Source organism: Carya illinoinensis, chromosome 6 (genome assembly GCF_018687715.1).
Source record: "Carya illinoinensis cultivar Pawnee chromosome 6, C.illinoinensisPawnee_v1, whole genome shotgun sequence".
Lineage (NCBI taxonomy): Eukaryota > Viridiplantae > Streptophyta > Magnoliopsida > Fagales > Juglandaceae > Carya > Carya illinoinensis.
Genome location: NC_056757.1, coordinates 757,362 through 777,838, shown reverse-complemented (window position 1 = coordinate 777,838; position 20,477 = coordinate 757,362). Strand labels below are relative to the sequence as shown.

Here is a 20,477-nt window from a genome sequence, read left to right as displayed (position 1 = left end):
TTCATACGAGTAGCCATGGGTCTGTTTGAGGCAAACCAACCTCCCAAATTAGTCTAGAATATTCTAAGTTCTGCCTAGCTAGTCCTTTTGGTTTGTCTTCTTCCTTATACACAGTATTGATATTCTAACAGAATTGTCATGCATGAAATAAGAAAGATAAAATAACGGTGAAGACATAAAATAACATAAAGATAGAGTAAGGTCAAAGCCCTTAACTTTGCATTTCATATAAATGAAACGCAATGATGAATGCTTCAATATAGGTGCTAACTTGAACTCCCGTATCCCGAACATTGCTTTTTATATGAAACGCAGTGATGAATGCTTCAATATAGGTGCTGACTCGAACTCCTACATCCCAAACATTGCGTTTAGCCCAAAAAACTCCAAACGATGTTGTGGCCAGTTCCCAAGACTTCAATTCCGTTCCTTCTACTTCCTTTCATTTCTTCTCCAACCCAGATCTCCTAGGGCATCATTGCCGCTCCTCCTACCATTGGTGAGGTCTCTAACAAGGATATACGTTTAGAATCCTAGCTAGACACGTATGACTTCATAATTTATGAGATGAAAATCTTCAGATCGGAATTTTTTTCAGTGCATATAGAACAGAACAATTGATAACGAGAGTCGAGAGAATCCACTTCAAGGGAATTCCCACTCTGATCTTATTCCTAAACATGCATATATGTGTATTAACGACATGAGTTTTATGTAAAAACAAGCAAACGGTTCACTGCACTGTTGATGGGGATTGATGGGGATCATATTAATGTTTGATATTTATCATATGGACCCTCTAAAAAGAAAAATCAGTTTTCCGGGCTTTATGTTCCCAACACTTTGATATGTACATTTAAATATAAATTATTATCAGCATTTACTTTTTTACATAGATAAATAAGAAATTTAACCGATATTTATATTGTTACACCGATATATAATAACTTATAGTTGTTTTGGCATTTATAGAAATACTAGAAGTCTATTAGTTTTGTATTGAAAAAATATATTAAAGTAAAATTTTATTTTTATTTAAAATTATATTATTTATATTTTAAAAAATAAAAAAGCATGTGATTAATGAATTTCCTCTTATACATTTTTTTCAGCGGTGAATCAAAAAGTTATGCAAGATATGCCCATGATGAGGCATTTATCTAATTTATATTTATTTCTTGTTTAATTTTTTTTTAATATTTGTGTTAACTCATAAGGTATACACAACAAAAATCAACCAAGGCTTTGCCAAATCGAGTCCAATTGTTTGTTACAACCCATAAGAAAAAGAATGGCACCCACTCCAATGATGAGATGAGGAAAAAAGTGCTATGTTTGTTTTCAAATTTATAACTCTTTTTAATGGATTTAGAAGATGAAGATTGTGTATTTTTATTACCTATTAATACAGGTCGAGATGGAGGAACTTTTGACGCAATACACAACCCCCATAGAAATGGGGTCTAGAGTCACATGGGTATCAGATAATGTTTATTCTAAAGTTATGAGTCCATAGAAGCCTAGATGTGTGCGCGGTTTGGAATTTGAGTCAACCCCTTGCATGACAAACTTGTTAGCATTCAATACCAATTTCTAAGCAAGAAGATGGTATATCCAATGTGGAGTTTGATAAAATGCGAAATAAATTACTCGAGTTGTGGAACTTAGTGAACACTTCATGCATGCATAGGTCATGTATGTTTGGTTGATGTTAATCAAACTTATTCTGGACTTTTTGAACCATCATTTGACTTTATATGCAAGTTTCATAAAAATAAATAAATCAAATAGAAGATGAATAACAAGAGGAAGATGCAGATGAAGTGAACGAGGACGAGGATTGAAGTATTTTTTAAATAAAAATACAAAACATTAATATAGTTTAATATTACTCATGCTTTATCTATAATTATCTATTCAATACAATTCTTTTAACATAATTCACTAAATATTATTATTTGTTTTAGAATCTAGTGAAGTAAAGTTTTGTATTTGGTTATTATTATTCAATTATCTTTTAAATCAAATAAAAATACAAAATAGTAGAAGGCTAGAAATGGTGGGTTGGTTTTGGGGGATGATTGCGGATTCAAAAGTGAAATTAAGCAGGTCTAGGCATGCATGCATGCAAGCCTCAAAGGCTGTTGATGTGAAACGTGTCTGCGCAATAATCCACATCTCCTGTAAAGTTTCCTACCACTACCTTTAAGAAGCTCAAAACTTCGTCAATGTGGCACTTCCCAGCATCTACCTTAATTCTAAACATGAGCTGAGGATGTCGTTCTACCAATCTACGGTGTGATTCACTGTTGTCTTCCACAGCAATCCTGCGAAGGGGCCTAATCCATCTTCCTCGTGTTCTTTTTAACCCCGCCTGACGTACACATACCTTGCTGAGTTCCAAAACTCAATTCACAAATATATTACAATTTTATTATAAAATAATATTTCTATAATCAAAATTCCAAACATATAGAATTAAAGAAAGAGAAAACAAATTTAAAAGAATAATTCTATTGAGGTAGTAATTGCATAGAAATTGTCACTATTCATCAACAAACACCACACACCTGACGTGGCCGACCCCCTTTTTTTTCTGTTGAAACTACAATTTGAAGACAGCGACCCCATTTTTTAACCCATCCCACATCCCCCTCCCTCCCTCTCGTCGCCTAGCACCCTCGAGCATCGTCGTCCCTGTCGTCGCCCAACACCGGCAACTCATCAGTCTACCTCTGCCCATCACCACCTAGCCTGTTTTCCCCACAGACCATTTTGAACAAGAGGGAGGAGTTCAGGGGAACCACTCATCACCTAGCACCCGCATCACCTCTCTCCACCAGCGCCACCGCGCAACACACCCTCTACTCGTCATTGTCCCTCTTGTCCCTTAGCACCCGCTACTCGTCAGCCTCCCTTTGCCCATGCCGCCCATCTGTTTTGTTAACAAGTTAGTTTATATTTTGGTTTTCTTTTTGCTATTTTAGAAGTTTTTCTTCTGAAAGTAAAATGTTTGCTTTTTGAGACGCGGTGTCGGAACTGGTTTCTCTTTTTGGGTTTACACAGCAAAAGGTTTTTTTTTTTAAATTTAAATTTTTATCTTATAGTTTACGTAACAAAAGGGTTTATGCTAAGCATTTGGGTGGTTGCACTCTTGAGCTCAATTTTATCGTAAATTTATTGCTATCCCTTCTTGTTCACAAAACGGTCTTAATGGTTTATAGAAATATAAGCTTTCTTTGAGGCGTCATTTAGAAATTAATATTGGACACAAAGCCATAAAACTTGAGAAAATTTGCCTTTCGGCATAGTTCTACTAATGGGGTCATGTGGAGTTTAATCATGAGACAGTGGTACTTTTATGGTTTAAAAGATTCTCTATAGGTCAAATGTTGAATTCCTTGGTGGCAGGACTTTCAAGATTTGCATTGAAAGTAGGAGAAGTTGCTTTCCCAATAGTTGGAAGTTGTTCACAAGTTAATTTTCTTTATAATTAAGCTAAACCTTGAAAACTTTTAGAGGTTCCTTAACTTGTAGATGCGTACAATAGGTTCATTGTCCTAGAATCTCAAATTATGTTTTGTTTTGATATATATTATACGGTGGAACCTTTTCCCTTGGTTTGGAATTTAGGATGGAATCAATATTCTGTCTTTTGTTGCACGAGAAAAGTCTTTAGTGTGAGCAGCCAGACCCAAAGCTACTTCTATCAATTAATTATCATAGGCGTGATCATACAACAACCCTTGAAACAGCAAAATGGCAAGTATTAATGTTAACGTCGACCTCAGCTATTTATCTATTTTGTTAGTCTTCTTAATTTTTTTTAATCTTATACTAGTTATTATGTCTAATCAGTTGGAAGATTTTGAAAGAGCACTCAACTTGTCATTTGTGATAGACAAGTCTCAAAGGCGGGAAGATCCTCGTTTGTTTTCAGAGATAAGATAAGTTGGGATTAAAGTTAAAAGTTGAATAAAATATTATTAGAATATATTATTTTAATATTATTTTAGTCTTGGGATTTGAAACAATTTAATTGTTTATTTTATTTTGTATGAAAATTTAAAAAAATTGTAATGATTAAGTAAGATGAAATGAGATGAGATGTTTTGTGAAAGTGAACAAGGCAGTTTCAAGACACTAGCAGTTTGTCAAAGCCATCAGGGAACAAATAATTCGTGTACTGAAAGCCTCGAAGATGTTTCAGTACAAGATACAATGACAATACTAAGTGGGTTAACTTAGATGAACATGAAAGAGATAGGTTGGCATTGTTTCTTTCCGAGGGTAAAGCCCACAGAAAGCGTCAATTGTTATGATTTAGAAGATAGTAACATATTGAGAAGATTTATTGATCCAAACACAACATCTAGTTCAAAAGATACTGCTATTGGGCTTGTTGAACACAACAACAGAGCAATTGCAAACTTGAATATTAATGGGGTTTCACATATTGACCACAACTCTGATATCAGGAAGGAGAATAAGCTAAGGAAGGTGGGTTCTTATTTTAATCCAAGGTTGGGTTGTGAAGCTCTGCATTTTCTTTAAGAGAACAAGGTCATTTGATAAATGCCTTGTTTGGTATTTTCGTTTGGTATTTTCTAAACAACTTGCCTGATTGCAGCATCCGTGGAAGTTTGCTGATCAACAAAAACTTGTCAACCAAATCAAGAGACACTTAAAATACATGGAGAAGCATATCAACAGAAGATGGATGAACTGGGGACCAACCCGCTTCTTTACCCAAGATTAGAAGTCCTACTTCAGAAGAAAAATCGTCTTGCATCCTGTTTTTCCTAGAGATGAATGTACCATCATCTGATGATTACATGATGCTAAGAATTTCTTGTTTTTTCCTTCTCAATAGAGGATATCCACTATGTTTGTGTTACCCCATCCAAGAGACCTAGTTACAAGAATATATGTGTCCCAATTCCATATCAAGCCGACCAAATTAGTTATATGTATTGTTTCTAGTTGTATTGTAACGTGTAGTAGGTCAGTGGAAAATTAATTGTAATGCGTACATTTTTTGGTTGAGTTGTAATGTCTACTATTTCGTTGTAATATATACTCCAATTATGTTGAAAATGATTATGTTAAAAATTAGATATTTTGAGTTGATGAAGTAAAAATGTTGTGATGGAAACTACACTAAACTAGAAAAGCATTTTGATCAGCTTATGGTCAATCTTTTAGCCACTCTAGGATATTTTCCTAAGTTTTCGACTCAAAGATATGAAGGAAATTAATCAACAAGTCTCTAAATACATGTGTACTAAAAAGTAACCAGCAAATATCTCTAATTGCAAGTGTAATGCAAGCACAACTCACTTGCAATTAAAAAACAAATATTTACATCATTAAGTGAAAGTGTAAAATATCATTTGCTTACAATCCATAATATCTCTAACTACAAGTCACAGATTACAACATTATAAGCTTTCATGGAGGATTGCTTTGAGTTTGAATTCAAACTAAATTGACTGGTTACAAGTACAAGTTGAAAAAATATACGACACTAAAAGTACGGTCCCATATATATAGATCAATATTTTGCTCCGATGTTTGGTTTTCAAGTTCTGCTTGGTGTCGAACAACTTTTGGTTCTATCATCCTCCTGTGCTTGGATACCTCGTGTTCATTTATTAAATGACTTTGAGTAGCTTCGGGCACCAACTGCTCATTTAGCTCCCTTTCTATCATGCATGATTGACCAAACTATCATCAAGTTTAATGGAAGCAGAAAAAGAAGATACCCAATGACTCAAGCCTACAACAATTTTGAAATATTATCATCAAGTTTAATAAGACAAGTTCAAAAGATTATTATGATATAAAGCTAAATGAAAGAATGGAGGGGGAAAAAGAAGATACCCAATGACTCAGGCCTGCAACAATTTCGAAATACTCGCTGATTTACATTTTGGGGGAAATGTAAAGGAATGGAAGGGATCAATTTGAGAAGATGGGGAGATGAAGTTCGTTGGAGAGAAGGGGGGGAGATGAAGACGTCGAAGAGAAGAGGGATGAAGAGATGAAGATTTCAAATTGAGGAAGAATGAAGAAGAGAAAGGATGAAGCATTCCATCGAAGAGAAGAACTGACAGAGGGGAGGAGGGTCGATGCCGACGGGGGTGTTGGTGTCACAACCCTTAGGAGGATTGCCCGGAGCCACACCTCGACACGACACTTGGAGGTCAGGACAGTCGCATGGCTAGTCTGCATGCATGCCTTGGCTCATGCTCAGACATGTAGCAAACGCCTATGGAGGCTATTGGCCATGCGCAGGCCTGGGCATTCCCTTGCGCTTGCACCTACACTCTTCAGCACCACTCAACAAGGTGAGTACATGCCATCCAATGCATGACTCGAACTCTTGCCTTACAGGGGTAGGCATGCCATCCAGCGCACGGCTCCAGCCTATGCCTTGTAGCCCCAGCACCTAGACTATTAGCTTTGGCCATGCATGCCCATCGCCCAGGCCACCAGCCTGGGCCATGCAGGACCAGTGCCCAAGACACTTTACTGGGCCTCACAGTAGCAGCACGACACCACCTTGTGCCCACCATCAGGCCTATACATGGCACCATGCTATGCCCACCATCAGCAGGCCATGCACAGCGCCATGTCGTGCCCACCACCAGACCAACGCATGGCACTATGCCATGCCATGCAGCCAACCACCGTACCGGACCAGGACTAGCCCAGCCGTGGGTCATGCACCATCCTTGCCTACCATGGGCCTTGCATGCGACGGCCATCATAGGGTTTTTTCATCCATTATGTTTATTTTATTTATCTACTTTACTTATTTATTTTAATAATTTGTTAGCGACCTTTTGAGGGTTTTCAATTTGTAAACTCTATAAATAGGATCCTTAGTCATTTTATTTGCATCTTTTGAACATTAGACATTTGCCTCGTGTGGCCAGCCATTGTGCCTAGGATTCTCTATTCAGTGCTTAGCACTTGGGCTTTTTGGGTGCAATTCATGAATTCCCAAGGAGAAAGATCACATATTGCAATTCGTGAATATGTGTGATTCTATTTATCTTTATTTATCATTTGAGGTTTCCTTTCAATCTTTGTGCAATTCATGAATCAAAGTTGATTGGTTATCTTTTGTTCTTTGGAGTTTATATTTGTGATTGTTGTGAGTGTGGTTGATTGAAAGGGCACTTTGCTTCTCGGATTTGTGATTGAGATCTTCAAGTTATTCTTGTGTTCATGCATTTTCTTGCATAATTATAAGTTTTCCTTGAAGATTCTTGAAGTTTCCCATTTGCCAAACACACCCTTCGGCCAACCCTAGTCCCACCACTTACCTTACACGCCCATACCACTTTCCATAGCCAACCATCAATCAAAACCCTATTTACCATATTGAGCCATAGCCTAATTGGCTTGACCAAAACCCTACTTCTCATATTACTCTCACCATATCTTTCCATAAATTATTTGATTAGTCATTATCGCTTAATTGACTAAATCAAATCTCATCCCAACCAAATCAAATCTAACCCTTATCCTTTATCCCTAAATTCGGCCAACCCATTCCAAATTGAAATTGAAATTTTAATCCCAATAATTTAAGAGATCACCATCCTCCTAAGCCCATCCAAATCCCAATAATTTAGGAGATTACCATCCACCTAAGCCATAGCCGAATCCCATCACTACCCTTGGCAGAAACACAAATCCAACCCTAGTCTCATTCACTCATCTTCCAACCCTAAACCATTCAAGTGGCATCTTACACTCAAGAGAGACCTTGCCGTGCTCCATCACCACCATAGCCCATACACCACCATTATTCCCACCATCAAACACTAGCCTCCATTCACCCAAGCTCCCATATTGGGCTGCACGTGATCAAGACCAAGCATAAGAGTCCATTCAGTCAATTAGTGAGCAACAAGGAGAGGATAGACCCCTTAGTGTGTGACAGCTTGACCGAGATCCCCAACAGCTGGGCAGAGGGAGGGTCGATGGTGACGGGACAACTTTGTAGAGGATGAGCGACGAGGCCTTAGGTAGAGGATGGGCGACGCGGCTCAAAGAATTTGAAAAGGGTTTGTGAGAGAGAAATGTGCAAAGGAGGAAAAAAAACTCAAAAGAAAAAAAAATGCTACTTCTATCTATAATAATAAATGTCTATCACATTTCTACAGTAATCTACAATGAATTCTAATTCCGTTTCCGTGTACCAAAGATTTATAGTGCCCGTGAAAAGATTTACACTAAAGCATTTCGTGTAAAGATTTACACTTTTACATTCCATACAAAGAGATCGTAGCCGTCGACCACACGAATACCGTCGTGCAACGGCGCCGTGCACACCAGAGAGAGAGATTTGAGGCGATGGTCACTATTATCATGCGTGGTGACGAGATAGAGAGGTTTTGTGCGCAGAGGTTCATAGCTGGGTTGGATTGGGTCTTCCATCTTTCTAAAATCATCGGAACCCACCAATACGTGCCACGGAGCCGCTGCCGCCGCCGTTCTGTCGCGCGAGGAGCGATGCAACACAATCCACGGCGAGGTCGTGCAGGCCGTTCTGTCGCGCAAGGAGCGATGCAACACAATCCACGGCGAGGCCGTGCGGGTTTTACACTACAATAAAAATGAGATAAACAAAAAACAAAGAGAAAATGAGCACACGAGGAACTCGGCCAAACCTGCAACAATAAAGAAGAAATCATGAAATAAAAACAGCAGAAAAAGAGAGAGATCGGTTTGTAGTGGAAAAAAAAGAAACAAAATGCAAGAGATGAACCGGTTTGCAAGAAACCATGAAATAAAAACAAAATGCAAGAAACCATGAAATAAAAACAGTAGAGAGAGAGAGAGAGAGAGAGAGAGAGAGAGAGAGAGAGAGATTTGCAGTACACGAAATGGAGATGAACTGGCTAGCAGTAGAAGAAAGCAACGAGAAGAAGGGAAACAGCGCAGGAGAGAAGAAGAAAGAGGAAGAAAAAGGAGCCCTAATTTCTTCTAAACGACGCCGTTTTGGAGGGATCCACTGGGCCGAGTTTAAGTGCTATGGGCTGGCCCAGGTTTAAAGGGAATTCGGCCCAAATCACTATAAAAACCCACTGAAATAAAGCCCACTTAGAAAAAAAGGTTCTAAGAAAATAAAAATGTACAATAAAAATAATTAAAAGCCAAGTAAAAACACTACAACTCTATATTAATAAAGTAAAATATTTAAAGCCCAACAATAGAATATTTAAAGTATAGAGTAATTTAAATGCGAAATAATAACTAATAACAAGAAAGTACATTAAAATAATTTACACGATTTAAAATCATAAATGAACCCAACGAATAATACATTAAATCTAAAACAAAAGAGTAATAAACTATAATAAATAAAATAATCTTTCCCTACAATTATACGTAAAAAGAAAAATGCACAATAAAAAAAATAAATAAGAGCCAAATAAAAATACTACAACTCAATATTAATAAAATAAAATAATTAAAGTCTAACATTAAATTAATTTAAAGTAAAGATCAATTTAAATGTAAAACAATAATTAATACCAAGAAAACACATCAAACTAAATTTCACAACTTAAAATTCATAAAATAAATTTTTTCATTCCTACAGTTTCTATACTAAATTATAATAAAATACTAATTATTTTTTTATTTTTCTTTTTTTGTAAATTAATTATTTACACATTTATTCATTCTCTAATCCTATTAAATATTTAACATATAGGAGTATCTGCTGTTTATAGAGACTATTGTAGTACAAGTTAAAAAAAAATAGTGAATGATTTAACTTGTTGCAAATTCAAAATTTTCAATATTCTCTCTATTGGCCCTATGAAATATGGTTAAGAACTACAATAATCATGAAAAAAAAACAAAATTCTATTTATATTTTTGTTTTTTGTTCAAATTTGCTTTGAACAAATTTTTGTATAAAATAATCAAAAAATACAACTAAATTGTGCTCTGCACGTTTGGCCTCCACTAGTTCCACGTAAAGTGTGAAATGGTTGATGAGAAATAGTATCCGATGAGAAGCTTTTTTCTACAAATAATAGATCAGTCAATGGTTTTGTGTTTGGAATTATTTCGAGTGAGTCCTCCACTTCACGAGTATTTTATGGAAAAATCTTATTACAAAGCATTCATTTATGAATGGATACTAATATGTAAAGTATATATTTAACGAAATAATATAAATTAAAAATAAAAATAATTTTTATGATCTAAGAGATTTTCTTCCTTTCAAAAATTTTTTTATATTATTTTTAAATAAAAAAGTCATCAATACGTAAATTAATATATAAAATATGTTTATATATAGTAAAACTCGTATTTTATTCTACTGAACACGCCACATGGAATTATGTCGGTAAGATGTGTGGTCTCCGTGTATATAACGTTTCACTCTTCACTGCAAAACGTTTCACTCTTCACCGCAAAAGCCACCACTCTCCACGACGATCCCTGGCCCCCGCTCTCTCTCTCTCTCTCTCCAAGGCTTGAGCTTTGCGAAGTCTCAATCTGAAGCTCCCCCATCTGTTCCCATGGCGGCCGGACTTTGCGCCACCGCGACCTCTAAACCCTTCCGTCTCTTCCACCATTCCCACCTCGTACAAAAACCCACTCCCCTCTTCAGTCCCTCAGTTCTCCGCCTCAGAACAATCCACAAATCCCGAAGGAAAACATTCTTCACTGTCTGCGTCATCGTGGAGGACCAAAAACAAAGTAGTCAGCCGGGGATTCTTAAAGATGAAATTACCGATGGTAAGAATTATCAGATCCCATCCGCTCGTGCGGCTGAGAGGTTGGCCAAGAAAATATCCGAGAGGTCCACTTATCTAGTAGCTGCTATCATTTCTAGCCTTGGTATTACTTCTATGGCTGTCATGGCTGTTTATTATAGATTTTCCTGGCAAATGGAGGTACTTCCTCCTCCTCTCCGTCTTTCTGTCTCTTTCTTGAAGGGTAGTTAATTTGTGTATGTTAATGTACTGCTAAATGGATTTTGTTTTGGTACAGGGTGGCGAGGTGCCTTTGTCTGAAATGTTTGGTACATTTGCTCTCTCTGTGGGTGCTGCTGTGAGTTTCTTTATTTTATTTTATTTAAAAAAATGAAACTTTATGGGATAATTTGGATGATTAAGTTGAAATCAGAAGTTGTAGTTTTTGGGTGAATTTGGTGGTGAAATAAACTGGTAATTTTGAATATTCTCAGGTGGGTATGGAGTTTTGGGCAAGGTGGGCGCACAAAGCTCTATGGCATGCTTCCTTATGGCACATGCATGAGGTTTGTTTTCGACATCTCAGTTGCTCTTGCCTGCCTTCTTTATCTTCAATTTTGCAGAACATAATCAGAAAAAAGGCTGAAGAGATTCCTAATCTTTTGCTTTTATCGGCAGTCCCACCATCGAGCTAGGGAAGGTCCGTTCGAGCTCAACGACGTTTTTGCCATTATCAATGCTGCCCCAGCCATTGGTCTCCTTTCCTATGGTTTTTTCCACAAAGGCCTTGTACCTGGTTTGTGTTTTGGTGCTGTAAGTCTCTCTCTCTCTCTCTCTCTCTCTCTCTCTCTCTCTCTCTCTCTCTCCCCCTCTCACATACACATACGTTATCTTTCATTGTCTCGATTAAGTGTATGATAATAATATTTACACGTACGCGTCCAACAAAAGAAATCATACGTAATTAAGTACTGGGGATTGCCAAATGACTTTTTTGTGACGACGAGGACTCAGTTACTTTGTCGTATTGACATTTTTTGTTTCGGTCTTTGAACAGGGTCTTGGCATTACGGTGTTCGGCATGGCCTACATGTTTGTCCACGATGGTCTGGTCCATAAAAGATTCCCAGTTGGGCCAATTGCCAACGTGCCCTATTTCAGAACGGTAGCTGCTGCTCACCAGGTAAATATTCACCAGTCATTCAAATCAAACGTGTATCTGTTTTATTCTTTAAGTTGCATATTTGCTTTTTTATTTCAATGGCTTTGTTTGAAATAAAGGATTTTTTTTTTATTTTTTTGTTTTTATTATGTATACTTGTAGATTCATCACACTGACAAGTTTCATGGTGTGCCATACGGTTTTTTCTTGGGACCTGAGGTAGGCTCTTTTGATTCAAATGTGCAATTTTGATCAAGTTTTAAAAGGGAATTTTATAAGATTATAATGATTTTGTTTGAATTGTGGGTGCAGGAGCTGGAAAAGGTGGGAGGCTCGGAAGAGTTGGAAAAGGAGATTAATAGGAGGAAGCAAATGATCAGATAATTAGGGACGTTCATGAGTGTTCAGTCGTCATGAATGGGAACCCGTTTTGTAACACAGATTAATATGAGGGTACGTAGATGCATATATATATATATATGCATGATAGATATATTAGTTGATCATCAGGGATAGATATGGTCAATGGTTTTGATTGAGGCCCTTGCTGTTTTACGTAAAAGCTAGCGTTAGGATCGATGGAAGAGATCAAGTAAAAAAATTTTAGAGAGCTTACTTATAAAATAAAATATATCTATTTAAGCACCATGCATCGAGAAGATCAGCATTGTATTTATATATGAGAAATGATATTTGCAGTCGTGATTGTGCAAGTGGCGTGCAGTCGTTTTGAAAAAAATGAATTAATATGAGACTCACATGAAAAAAAAAACTAACTTTTTAATCGTGAACTCTACTCTTTTTCAAAGCGATTGCGCAGCGTTTGCAATTCTACGACTGTAACATTGCTCATTTATATATATACTAGTAAGGGCTAAACGTGCACAGTCGGAAGAATAGAAAAGTTCTTAAGTCATGAAAACAAAACTTTCTTGTAGAAGCACATTATAGCTGAAAATAGACATAAACCGACTGATTGAATGTGTAATGGACACAAATATAAATCTGGATATTGGTAGGCATTCATTCAAATTCACAGGGTATTGGCATTGGACTAGGCATTTGCCAAATGCCGATGAAGTCTAAAATTTGGCTATATATGAGAAAATACATCCACATTGGACTAGCCAATGCCTCAAAGTTCAAGCTATGAGCTACAGTGAAATAAGGGGACTGGCCAACATTGGCGAGTTACTGTTCACGGACCAAACAATTATTTTAATCATTTTAGTCCAACTGTCCCGCTTTCTTTCCCTCGCATTTCTCTTCCTTCCGTCAGAAGAGTTGTAGGTCCCTTCCTCCTATGGTTATCGATAGTCTGCGACCCAAAAAGCTCTCACTACCTTCGCATTTTGCGGGCCAGTGATCGTAGAGTTCTGATTGTCTCTTCAAACACGCTTCAAATAGGTATCAATTCCCTTCAACCTAGCAAGCTCAAGATGCTAATTAGCTATGTCGACAACCTCCCCACTGGGTAACCAAAAAACAAAAAACTACTTTCTATTCATTTCGAAGTTAAATTGATTCAATTGTGTTGGGCTCTTCAATTCGTTATTGCTTTGTGTTGATCGTGGTTGCTAGTCACTGTATTTTAGGTCAAATTTCGAAGGTTAAAAATGATTTTTTTAAGGCAGATTTCGAAGGGTTAAAAATGATCTTGATTGAAGAAATGATCTTTTAGGTCAGATTGTTAGAAATGATTTTCCCTTTCTTGATAAACTTCCAGATATATACTTCATTTGACTTTAATAATTTTCACGAGCATAATATCACTTGTTCATGATTTACATTTTGAGCTTCTCAACATTTAAATTAGTTTGTTAGTTCTCAACATTTAGCTTCCCCAGAAATGGTTTTTATCCCTCTGTTTCAAAGGCTAAAGCATAAACTAATCTGGTGGCTGATAAGATGGTCCTATGAGAAATTAAAGTGGTTATGGAGTACTCTGTCCATTACCTATTTGCTAGTAAATTAAGATTTCAAACTGCCATTTTCCATCTTTCTTCCAACAGTCTCCCATAAACTGTAATACTCATATTTAATATGAAAGGGTGGTGTATAGAATCTCATAGTTTGTATAGAATCTCATAGTTTGCACTTATTGATCTGAAATGGAGGAAAAATGATTCCCCATTTAAAAGAGAAAAATTAGTCAATTAACACTAACACAAAACTAGATTGTCAAAAAAATTGCAAGTTGTAAGCCAATTACAGATAGAATAGAAGCCTTAAAGATGGCATCAGAGTTTTGATGAAGCCTTAAAGAACGGAGCTACAAGCTACAAGCTACAAGTTGCTTCTTTTTTGCTAGAAGCTACTTCATTTTTGCTTTGTTTTGTAGATTCACAACCAAGTGGAGGATATTAATTAAGAAGGTGGGGGAAACCTTTTAGGCTTTGCAACCTCAAGCTGAAATCCTCTGAGTTTTGTTTGCAATAGCCTTTTTGGTAATGCCAGTGCATGGAGTTGCTGGTTTATTTGTACTGCTACTACTGAAATGTACTATTACTAAAGTTGATGGTTTATCAATTGGTTTGTACTGGTTTGAGTGTGAAATGTGAATCTACTGCTGGTTTATGAGTTGGAAATGTTGGTGGAAATGTTGGGTAGAAACTTGTTAATTGGTTTATCAACTGGTTTGATACTAAAATTTGATGACTGGTTTGTAATTGTTTCAGATACTGAAATGTGTTTGAATTTCTGGTTTATGAGTTGGAAATGTTGGTGGACACATGTTGGGCGACACTAAAATACAGTGAATTGTGGGCTGCAGCTATAGCATTTGTATTATAGATTGATGTTATAACATTCTAATGCGGATAAGGAATTGTAGGACAATGCTATGTTATTATAGGCCAAAGCTTTTGGTTGTCAACGTATAGGAAAAGTTATTATAGATTTCCAGGAAGGAAATGTTATTATAAAAACCAAAAGGAAACGTTATTAACTTATTATAGATTTCAAATGTTATGGTGAATTTCCGTTATAATAGATTTCCTTTCGCATAGCCTTTCAGATGTTTATCAACAAATAGGAAAAGTATTTTTTAATATATATATATATATGGAGTGTATTTACAAAATATTAATTAATATATGGAGTATATTTGTAAAATATTTTTAAAAAATTAAAAATTATTATTTAAATATATAATATTATATTATTATTTGAACTTTGAGATGACTAGTCCAATGTTAGTCACTATCTCTATTGGTTTAGACTTTAGCTAAAAGCTATCATTTTAGTCAAAATTTGGACATTGTCAGTGCCCTAAGGGGGCAGGTGAGGTGAGAAATATGTGGATGCATAATCTGGACAAAGTACATAGGATGGCAAAGTAAACATACAAAGTAATTAGAATCTGTTCATAAATTACCAAGTGAAACACTACGAAGTTAAAATAGATCATAAATTCATGCCAAGTTTGGTGAAAAAGCAAAGCATGACAATATATATTACTTTTTTTTAGCCAATAGTAGATGTAATTCCAATGTTTCATTAAGTTATTCAAATAGAAGGCTGCGAAGTTTGGTGGGAATCGATATTTAGAGTTTATGTTGGTGTTTCATTGATGGGGGTGATAGACAGGACATCAAATCTCTTATCACATGTCGAAATTGATCTACTTCTGCACCAAGGTGGATGATCTACTCATTTTTTAAAGCATCCTACAATATTTTGGAGATATGGTAAATGGTAATGCAGGAAATGAATTTAGGGCGTGTGACATCCCTCATTTTCTTGTATTTTTAATTAGTTATTTTATTAATTATTTTATTGGTTCCTTTATTCTAAATTGATTATTATTATTATTATTATTACTATTATTATTATTATTGTATTTTATTGTTTTTACTATTTAAGTTGTGTAATTTATTTTAATGTACTTTTCTCGTTATTAATTACTATTTATTATTTAGTGGCTCTTAATTTTAAAATTATTTTTATTTTTGTGTTTTATTATTTTATTTTACTTAGTACTGTGTTTTTAAATTAAGTTATCATTTTAAATACTTTTTGTTGGATCAGTTTCAAGACCCCAAAATGTAGGAATTGGATCTAATTTCTTTCCTTTTTTCTTTTTCTCCTTTTTCTTCTACTTTTCTTTTCTTTTTCTTCCCTTTTTCCCTCTCTCTCTTCCCTCCCCCAACCCGTGCGAAACCTCCCCCCTCCCTCTCTCAACCGTGTAACTCCCTTAACCTAGCACCGCCGCCACGCAATCACCCACCCACGCCAACCACCAGCACCGACTTCCCCTCACGTCGACGACCTCCCACAGCCAGTCTCCACCCTCACGGTCTCTCTCTCTCTCTCTCTCTCTCTCTCTCTCTCTCTCTCTCTCTCTCTCTCTCTCTCTCTCTCTCTCTCTTCGCCGCACACTGGAAACCCATGCAGGTTTCTCCTCAATGCGCTGCCGTTCCACCTCACCGACTCCACTAGCAACTTCCCCTTCCTTCGATGACAACCCCTTGGACCACAGCCGTTCCTGGCTCCTCCACCCTTCCGCACGCCCTCTCACTCTCTCACGAGCTCCCTCTCTCCCACACAGCCTAAATCTACCGCTAGGCCCACCACGGACCACCTTCTCGAGCCACCACTAGCTCCTCCGACACCCCCTCAGCCACATCCATGCTCAGTCATGGTCTCTTGCAGCCTTCCCTCTCTTAACCTGAAATGGGTCTTGGCGCGGGTTCTCCATACCCACAGTCAAGCTCCTCCACCCATGGCTTTTAACCATCCCAACCAACTCCATAGCACCTCCCTTAACTCTCATTAACCAGCCAGCAGCCCTTTTAGTTTCCCCTTCATTTTCCTAGTTTTGAAACCCACGGCCAACACTTGAAAACATTGCTTCCCACTGTTCCGCCATTTTGGGCGTCGCCTTTGATCTTCTAGAGTTACTTTTTTTTGTTGTAAGTAATTTTCTAAAGAATTTCTTGAGATTTAAATATATTTTTACACTAAAATATTTCATGCAGTTTGTTTGGTTGTGCCAAGTCGGTTCGAGGAGTTTGGATTTATGGATTTTTTGTGGTTGTCAAATGTGGGCCTTAGGCCGATTTGGAAGATGGGTTATTGTGAGTTGGTTTGTAGATTTGTGCACTTGGGTTTGTGTTTGGATATTTTATATGTCCTGTTAAACTGTTAGTGTTAGGACATTCATCATATTTTCATGCATGCTCATGTGTCGTATATGAAAATTGGGTTTTCATATTGAGAAATGATTTTGAATATATTTGTAATGAATAAATTGAAATGAGTGAAAGAGAGGAAAAAAATGAACTGTAGAGATTGTGATAAGCAGGGACAGTGGTGGAGTCCCGCCTGTGAGTTCTACCTACGGTGCTAATTGTAGGGATGGTGGTAAGTAAGAATGGTGATAAAGTCTCGCCTGTAATTCCAGTCTACAGTGTATGCATTAATAGGGATTGTGAAAAATAGGGACGGTAATAGAGTCTCGTCTGTGATTCCCGCCTACAGTGCACACGGTAAGGATGGTAGTAAGTCCCGCTTATGATTCCCGCCTACAATGCTAGCGGTAGAGATGCTGGTAAGCAAGAATGGTAGTAAAGTTCCACCTGTGATTCCCACCTACAGTGACTAATAAATGGATATATTGGGCAATTTTTTAGAAAAATGAAGGTTTATGATTAAATGGATAGGATGGCCATTTTCTGGGAAAAATGGTAGTTATTGTTTGGGCCATTTTTCGAGGTATTAATGGCGTGTTTTGGGTCAAATGGGATTTTTAGAATGCATTGGAAAAATGGTCATTTTTGAAAAAAATGATGGTCTTGGGCACATGCATGTTTCATCATGTACACGTATACATGTTGGTTGCATTAATATATTTTTGTCTTGTGAATTGTTTGGTTAGTGACATGTGGTGACTTTTGGATCATGGAATTTGTTTCCCTCTTTTTTTTTTTGGCTATGTAATTTTGGCTTTTACTTTATTTTTGCTAGATAACTATATAATGTTTCTGAAATGATTTTATTTTGGTAGTCATATATTTAAATTTTAGCACTTAGTTGACTTCTTTTATTATCTGCTGTAAATTTTGTTGTACATTTTTTTATATGTACACATACTTAGTACTTGTCGTTTGGGTGTGTGACCTGTGTTGTCATCATCCTAATGTCAAAAATCCTAATGTTTCGGTATATGAGAGTTGGGGGTGTCAAGGCGTCAATATGGTTATTGTTGTTGTGTGTTAGGGCAGGCAAAACAGAGTGAGCAAAAGCTATAAACACAAAATTGGTAAACTAACTCTATGAAATAAGTAAATGGAATAGGCAAGGTGTCTTCCTAAACAGATCTGCCAGCATGCATGATTCTCATCTTGATAATGCTTTTATTTTTTTAAAGGAAAAAAACCATCCGGAACATAGGGACATTGAACTATAGAAAAATATAAACTAGTTTAGAGATTGATGTAAGGTTTAGAATAGGAAATCGTCACATATCTGGACAGGTGTTTAGGAATTGCTTCAAAAGAATTTATTGTTCCAGCGTACAAAAAATGTAACATGGGTTGGAAGTATCCAACTTTGATTAAGATCAGGGAAAAAAATATAGTATAGCAACTATATGTGGAATTTGTAGATCAAAGAGTTGGAACCTCTAAATGATTCCAATGTTGGATTGATGAGAGTAGGAAGAAGAAAAGTATTGAATCAACGTAAAGAAAATGCACAAGAATTGAAATCAAATGGAAACAAAAAGTATGGATGCTTTGTAGTTGATGCTTAGCCTATATTATCATGAAGTTCCATGTTTCACACACCATATGGGAAAAAATAAGAAAAAAATAGAAGACAAAATTACATAAAACAAAAAATAGATGAAGTGTATCATAAAAGTAAGATTGTTTCAAAAGAGAACAAAAGCAAATCTAGAACTCAGCAGATAAGATTTTATTTTAGGTAATCCAAAATGTAGAAATGAATTTCAGCATTTATTTGCACACAAAAATTCTCACCGCTGCATACCACTTTTAATACCTCAAAAAGTACGCTCATCTACAACTCCTTACCCACATTCTTAATTTTGCTCACTATTTTCTCAGCAAATCAGAAGCAATAAATGGATACAAAGTGAACAGAAGCAATCTTTAATTAGATTTTCTTTGTGAGAATCTTTCCGTCAAAATCGTAACTAAATATCTCATCTCAACTCATCTCAAAACTAAAGATTCTTTATGAGAATCTTTACCAACATTCTTAAATGCATGTTGCCAATTTTTTCAGCCTCAACAAAAAATATCAGTCTTATAACAAAAAAATAGAACATTATGACAAGTTTTGCTCTTTATGGCATTTAATAGAAACAAGTCTATGAAGAAATCTTCTTAGTTTTTGACAACTCATTTATATAACAAAAATAAATCTCATTTACCTCAAAAACTACTCTTAGGTAACCCCTTAGGCACATTCTTAATTGTGCTCATCATTTTTCCAGCTCCCATTACAAAAGATCATAAAACCATTTTTCTTGCTTCCGTCATTATAAAAAACAATACTAACTAAAATATCAACCATTTTATAAGGGTTCTATGAGATGCTGTTGCAAGTGAATATATATATATATATATATGAAAAGGAAAAATCCAGTTACAAGCACAATTGCCCACTAATATGTATACTAATCTAATATAATTGGTCAAAAAATAGATTTTATTAAAAACAATGCTAATTTAAATTTTGAATATGAAAGAATCAGTATTGGTACGCAGATTAGTACACAACTTTGCTTGTATATAACAAAACTCGAAATGAAATCAAATGTTCACTTTCCCTAACATTCAACTTACAGAAAATGGGTTTCGACGGGGCACAAGATAGGAGACACACATGGCAAAAGAAAGCTACTGTTTAAGCTTTGCACAATGCTTATAGCTGTTGTTCTACTGTAATGTTATTTTTATAAAAAAATCTAGTTGCAAGCATAATCGTGCACTAATATGTGCACCAATTTAATGTGATTGATTAAAAAGTAGATTTTATTAAAAACAATGCTAATTTAAATTTTAAATATGAATGAATCAGTATTGGTACGCAGATTAGTATGCGACTTTGCTTGCATATAGCAAAATTCTATTTTTATACATCCTTATTATGCACACATATGTTGCCTACACATGATTGCTTTCAGATTATAGACAAAATGCCTTGTTCTGTTTTATTGGCCTAAGAACACTTCTTACTCTTACCTACAAAAACTGTTACATTGCACCATCTATTTACCTTAATTGTTACGTTGCTGCTTATAGAAATTTTTTTAATTATGATTGTTTGTTTCCATTACTAAGTATCCAAGTTATAGAACAGCTTAATTATAGTATGACACTTTGTTTATTGAGCATATTAAAATTATGAGTCTAGATCTGATTTTGTACAATTTTACTTGAATCAAGAATGTCTTTTGGCATTGATGGTCAGACCAAATATTTGTGTGCAAACACAACATAAAACAAGATTTTCTATATTTAAGATTAGTTGATTTTGTATTTACTGAAGATGAGACACGTTTCCGACAGCTTAGATTGAGCTTCAGTTGGATTTAGTTAATTGCTATGTGT

General features: G+C 35.9%; 1 protein-coding gene across 3 annotated transcripts; it reads left to right on the top strand.

Annotated features, from left to right (window-relative positions):
• The first annotated feature begins 10,430 nt into the window (after positions 1 to 10,430).
• LOC122313967 (beta-carotene hydroxylase 2, chloroplastic-like) lies at positions 10,431 to 14,614 on the top strand. 3 transcript variants are annotated; one of them, XR_006243560.1, is made up of 8 exons: positions 10,431 to 10,934; positions 11,032 to 11,079; positions 11,228 to 11,299; positions 11,412 to 11,546; positions 11,791 to 11,916; positions 12,058 to 12,114; positions 12,208 to 12,348; positions 14,237 to 14,614. XR_006243560.1 is itself a non-coding variant. In XM_043129314.1 (7 exons), the coding sequence occupies exons 1-7, from the start codon at positions 10,557 to 10,559 to the stop codon at positions 12,277 to 12,279; spliced, it is 900 nt and encodes a 299-aa protein (XP_042985248.1). In that variant the 5' UTR covers positions 10,432 to 10,556; the 3' UTR covers positions 12,280 to 12,543. The 3 variants fall into 3 exon arrangements, 1 of the variants encoding a protein (XP_042985248.1); XR_006243559.1 differs by having other exon boundaries at positions 10,432 to 10,934; positions 11,032 to 11,091; XM_043129314.1 differs by lacking the exon at positions 14,237 to 14,614 and having other exon boundaries at positions 10,432 to 10,934; positions 11,032 to 11,091; positions 12,208 to 12,543.
• Positions 14,615 to 20,477: the final 5,863 nt, after the last annotated feature.

Bases quoted from the DNA above. Each gene is read 5' to 3' on its own strand.
- LOC122313967 (XM_043129314.1), top strand. From the start codon at position 10,557: ATGGCGGCCGGACTTTGCGCCACCGCGACCTCTAAACCCTTCCGTCTC. The intron at 10,935-11,031 runs GTACTTCCTCCT...GTTTTGGTACAG, and splicing joins GATTTTCCTGGCAAATGGAG to GGTGGCGAGGTGCCTTTGTC. The intron at 11,917-12,057 runs GTAAATATTCAC...GTATACTTGTAG, and splicing joins CGGTAGCTGCTGCTCACCAG to ATTCATCACACTGACAAGTT.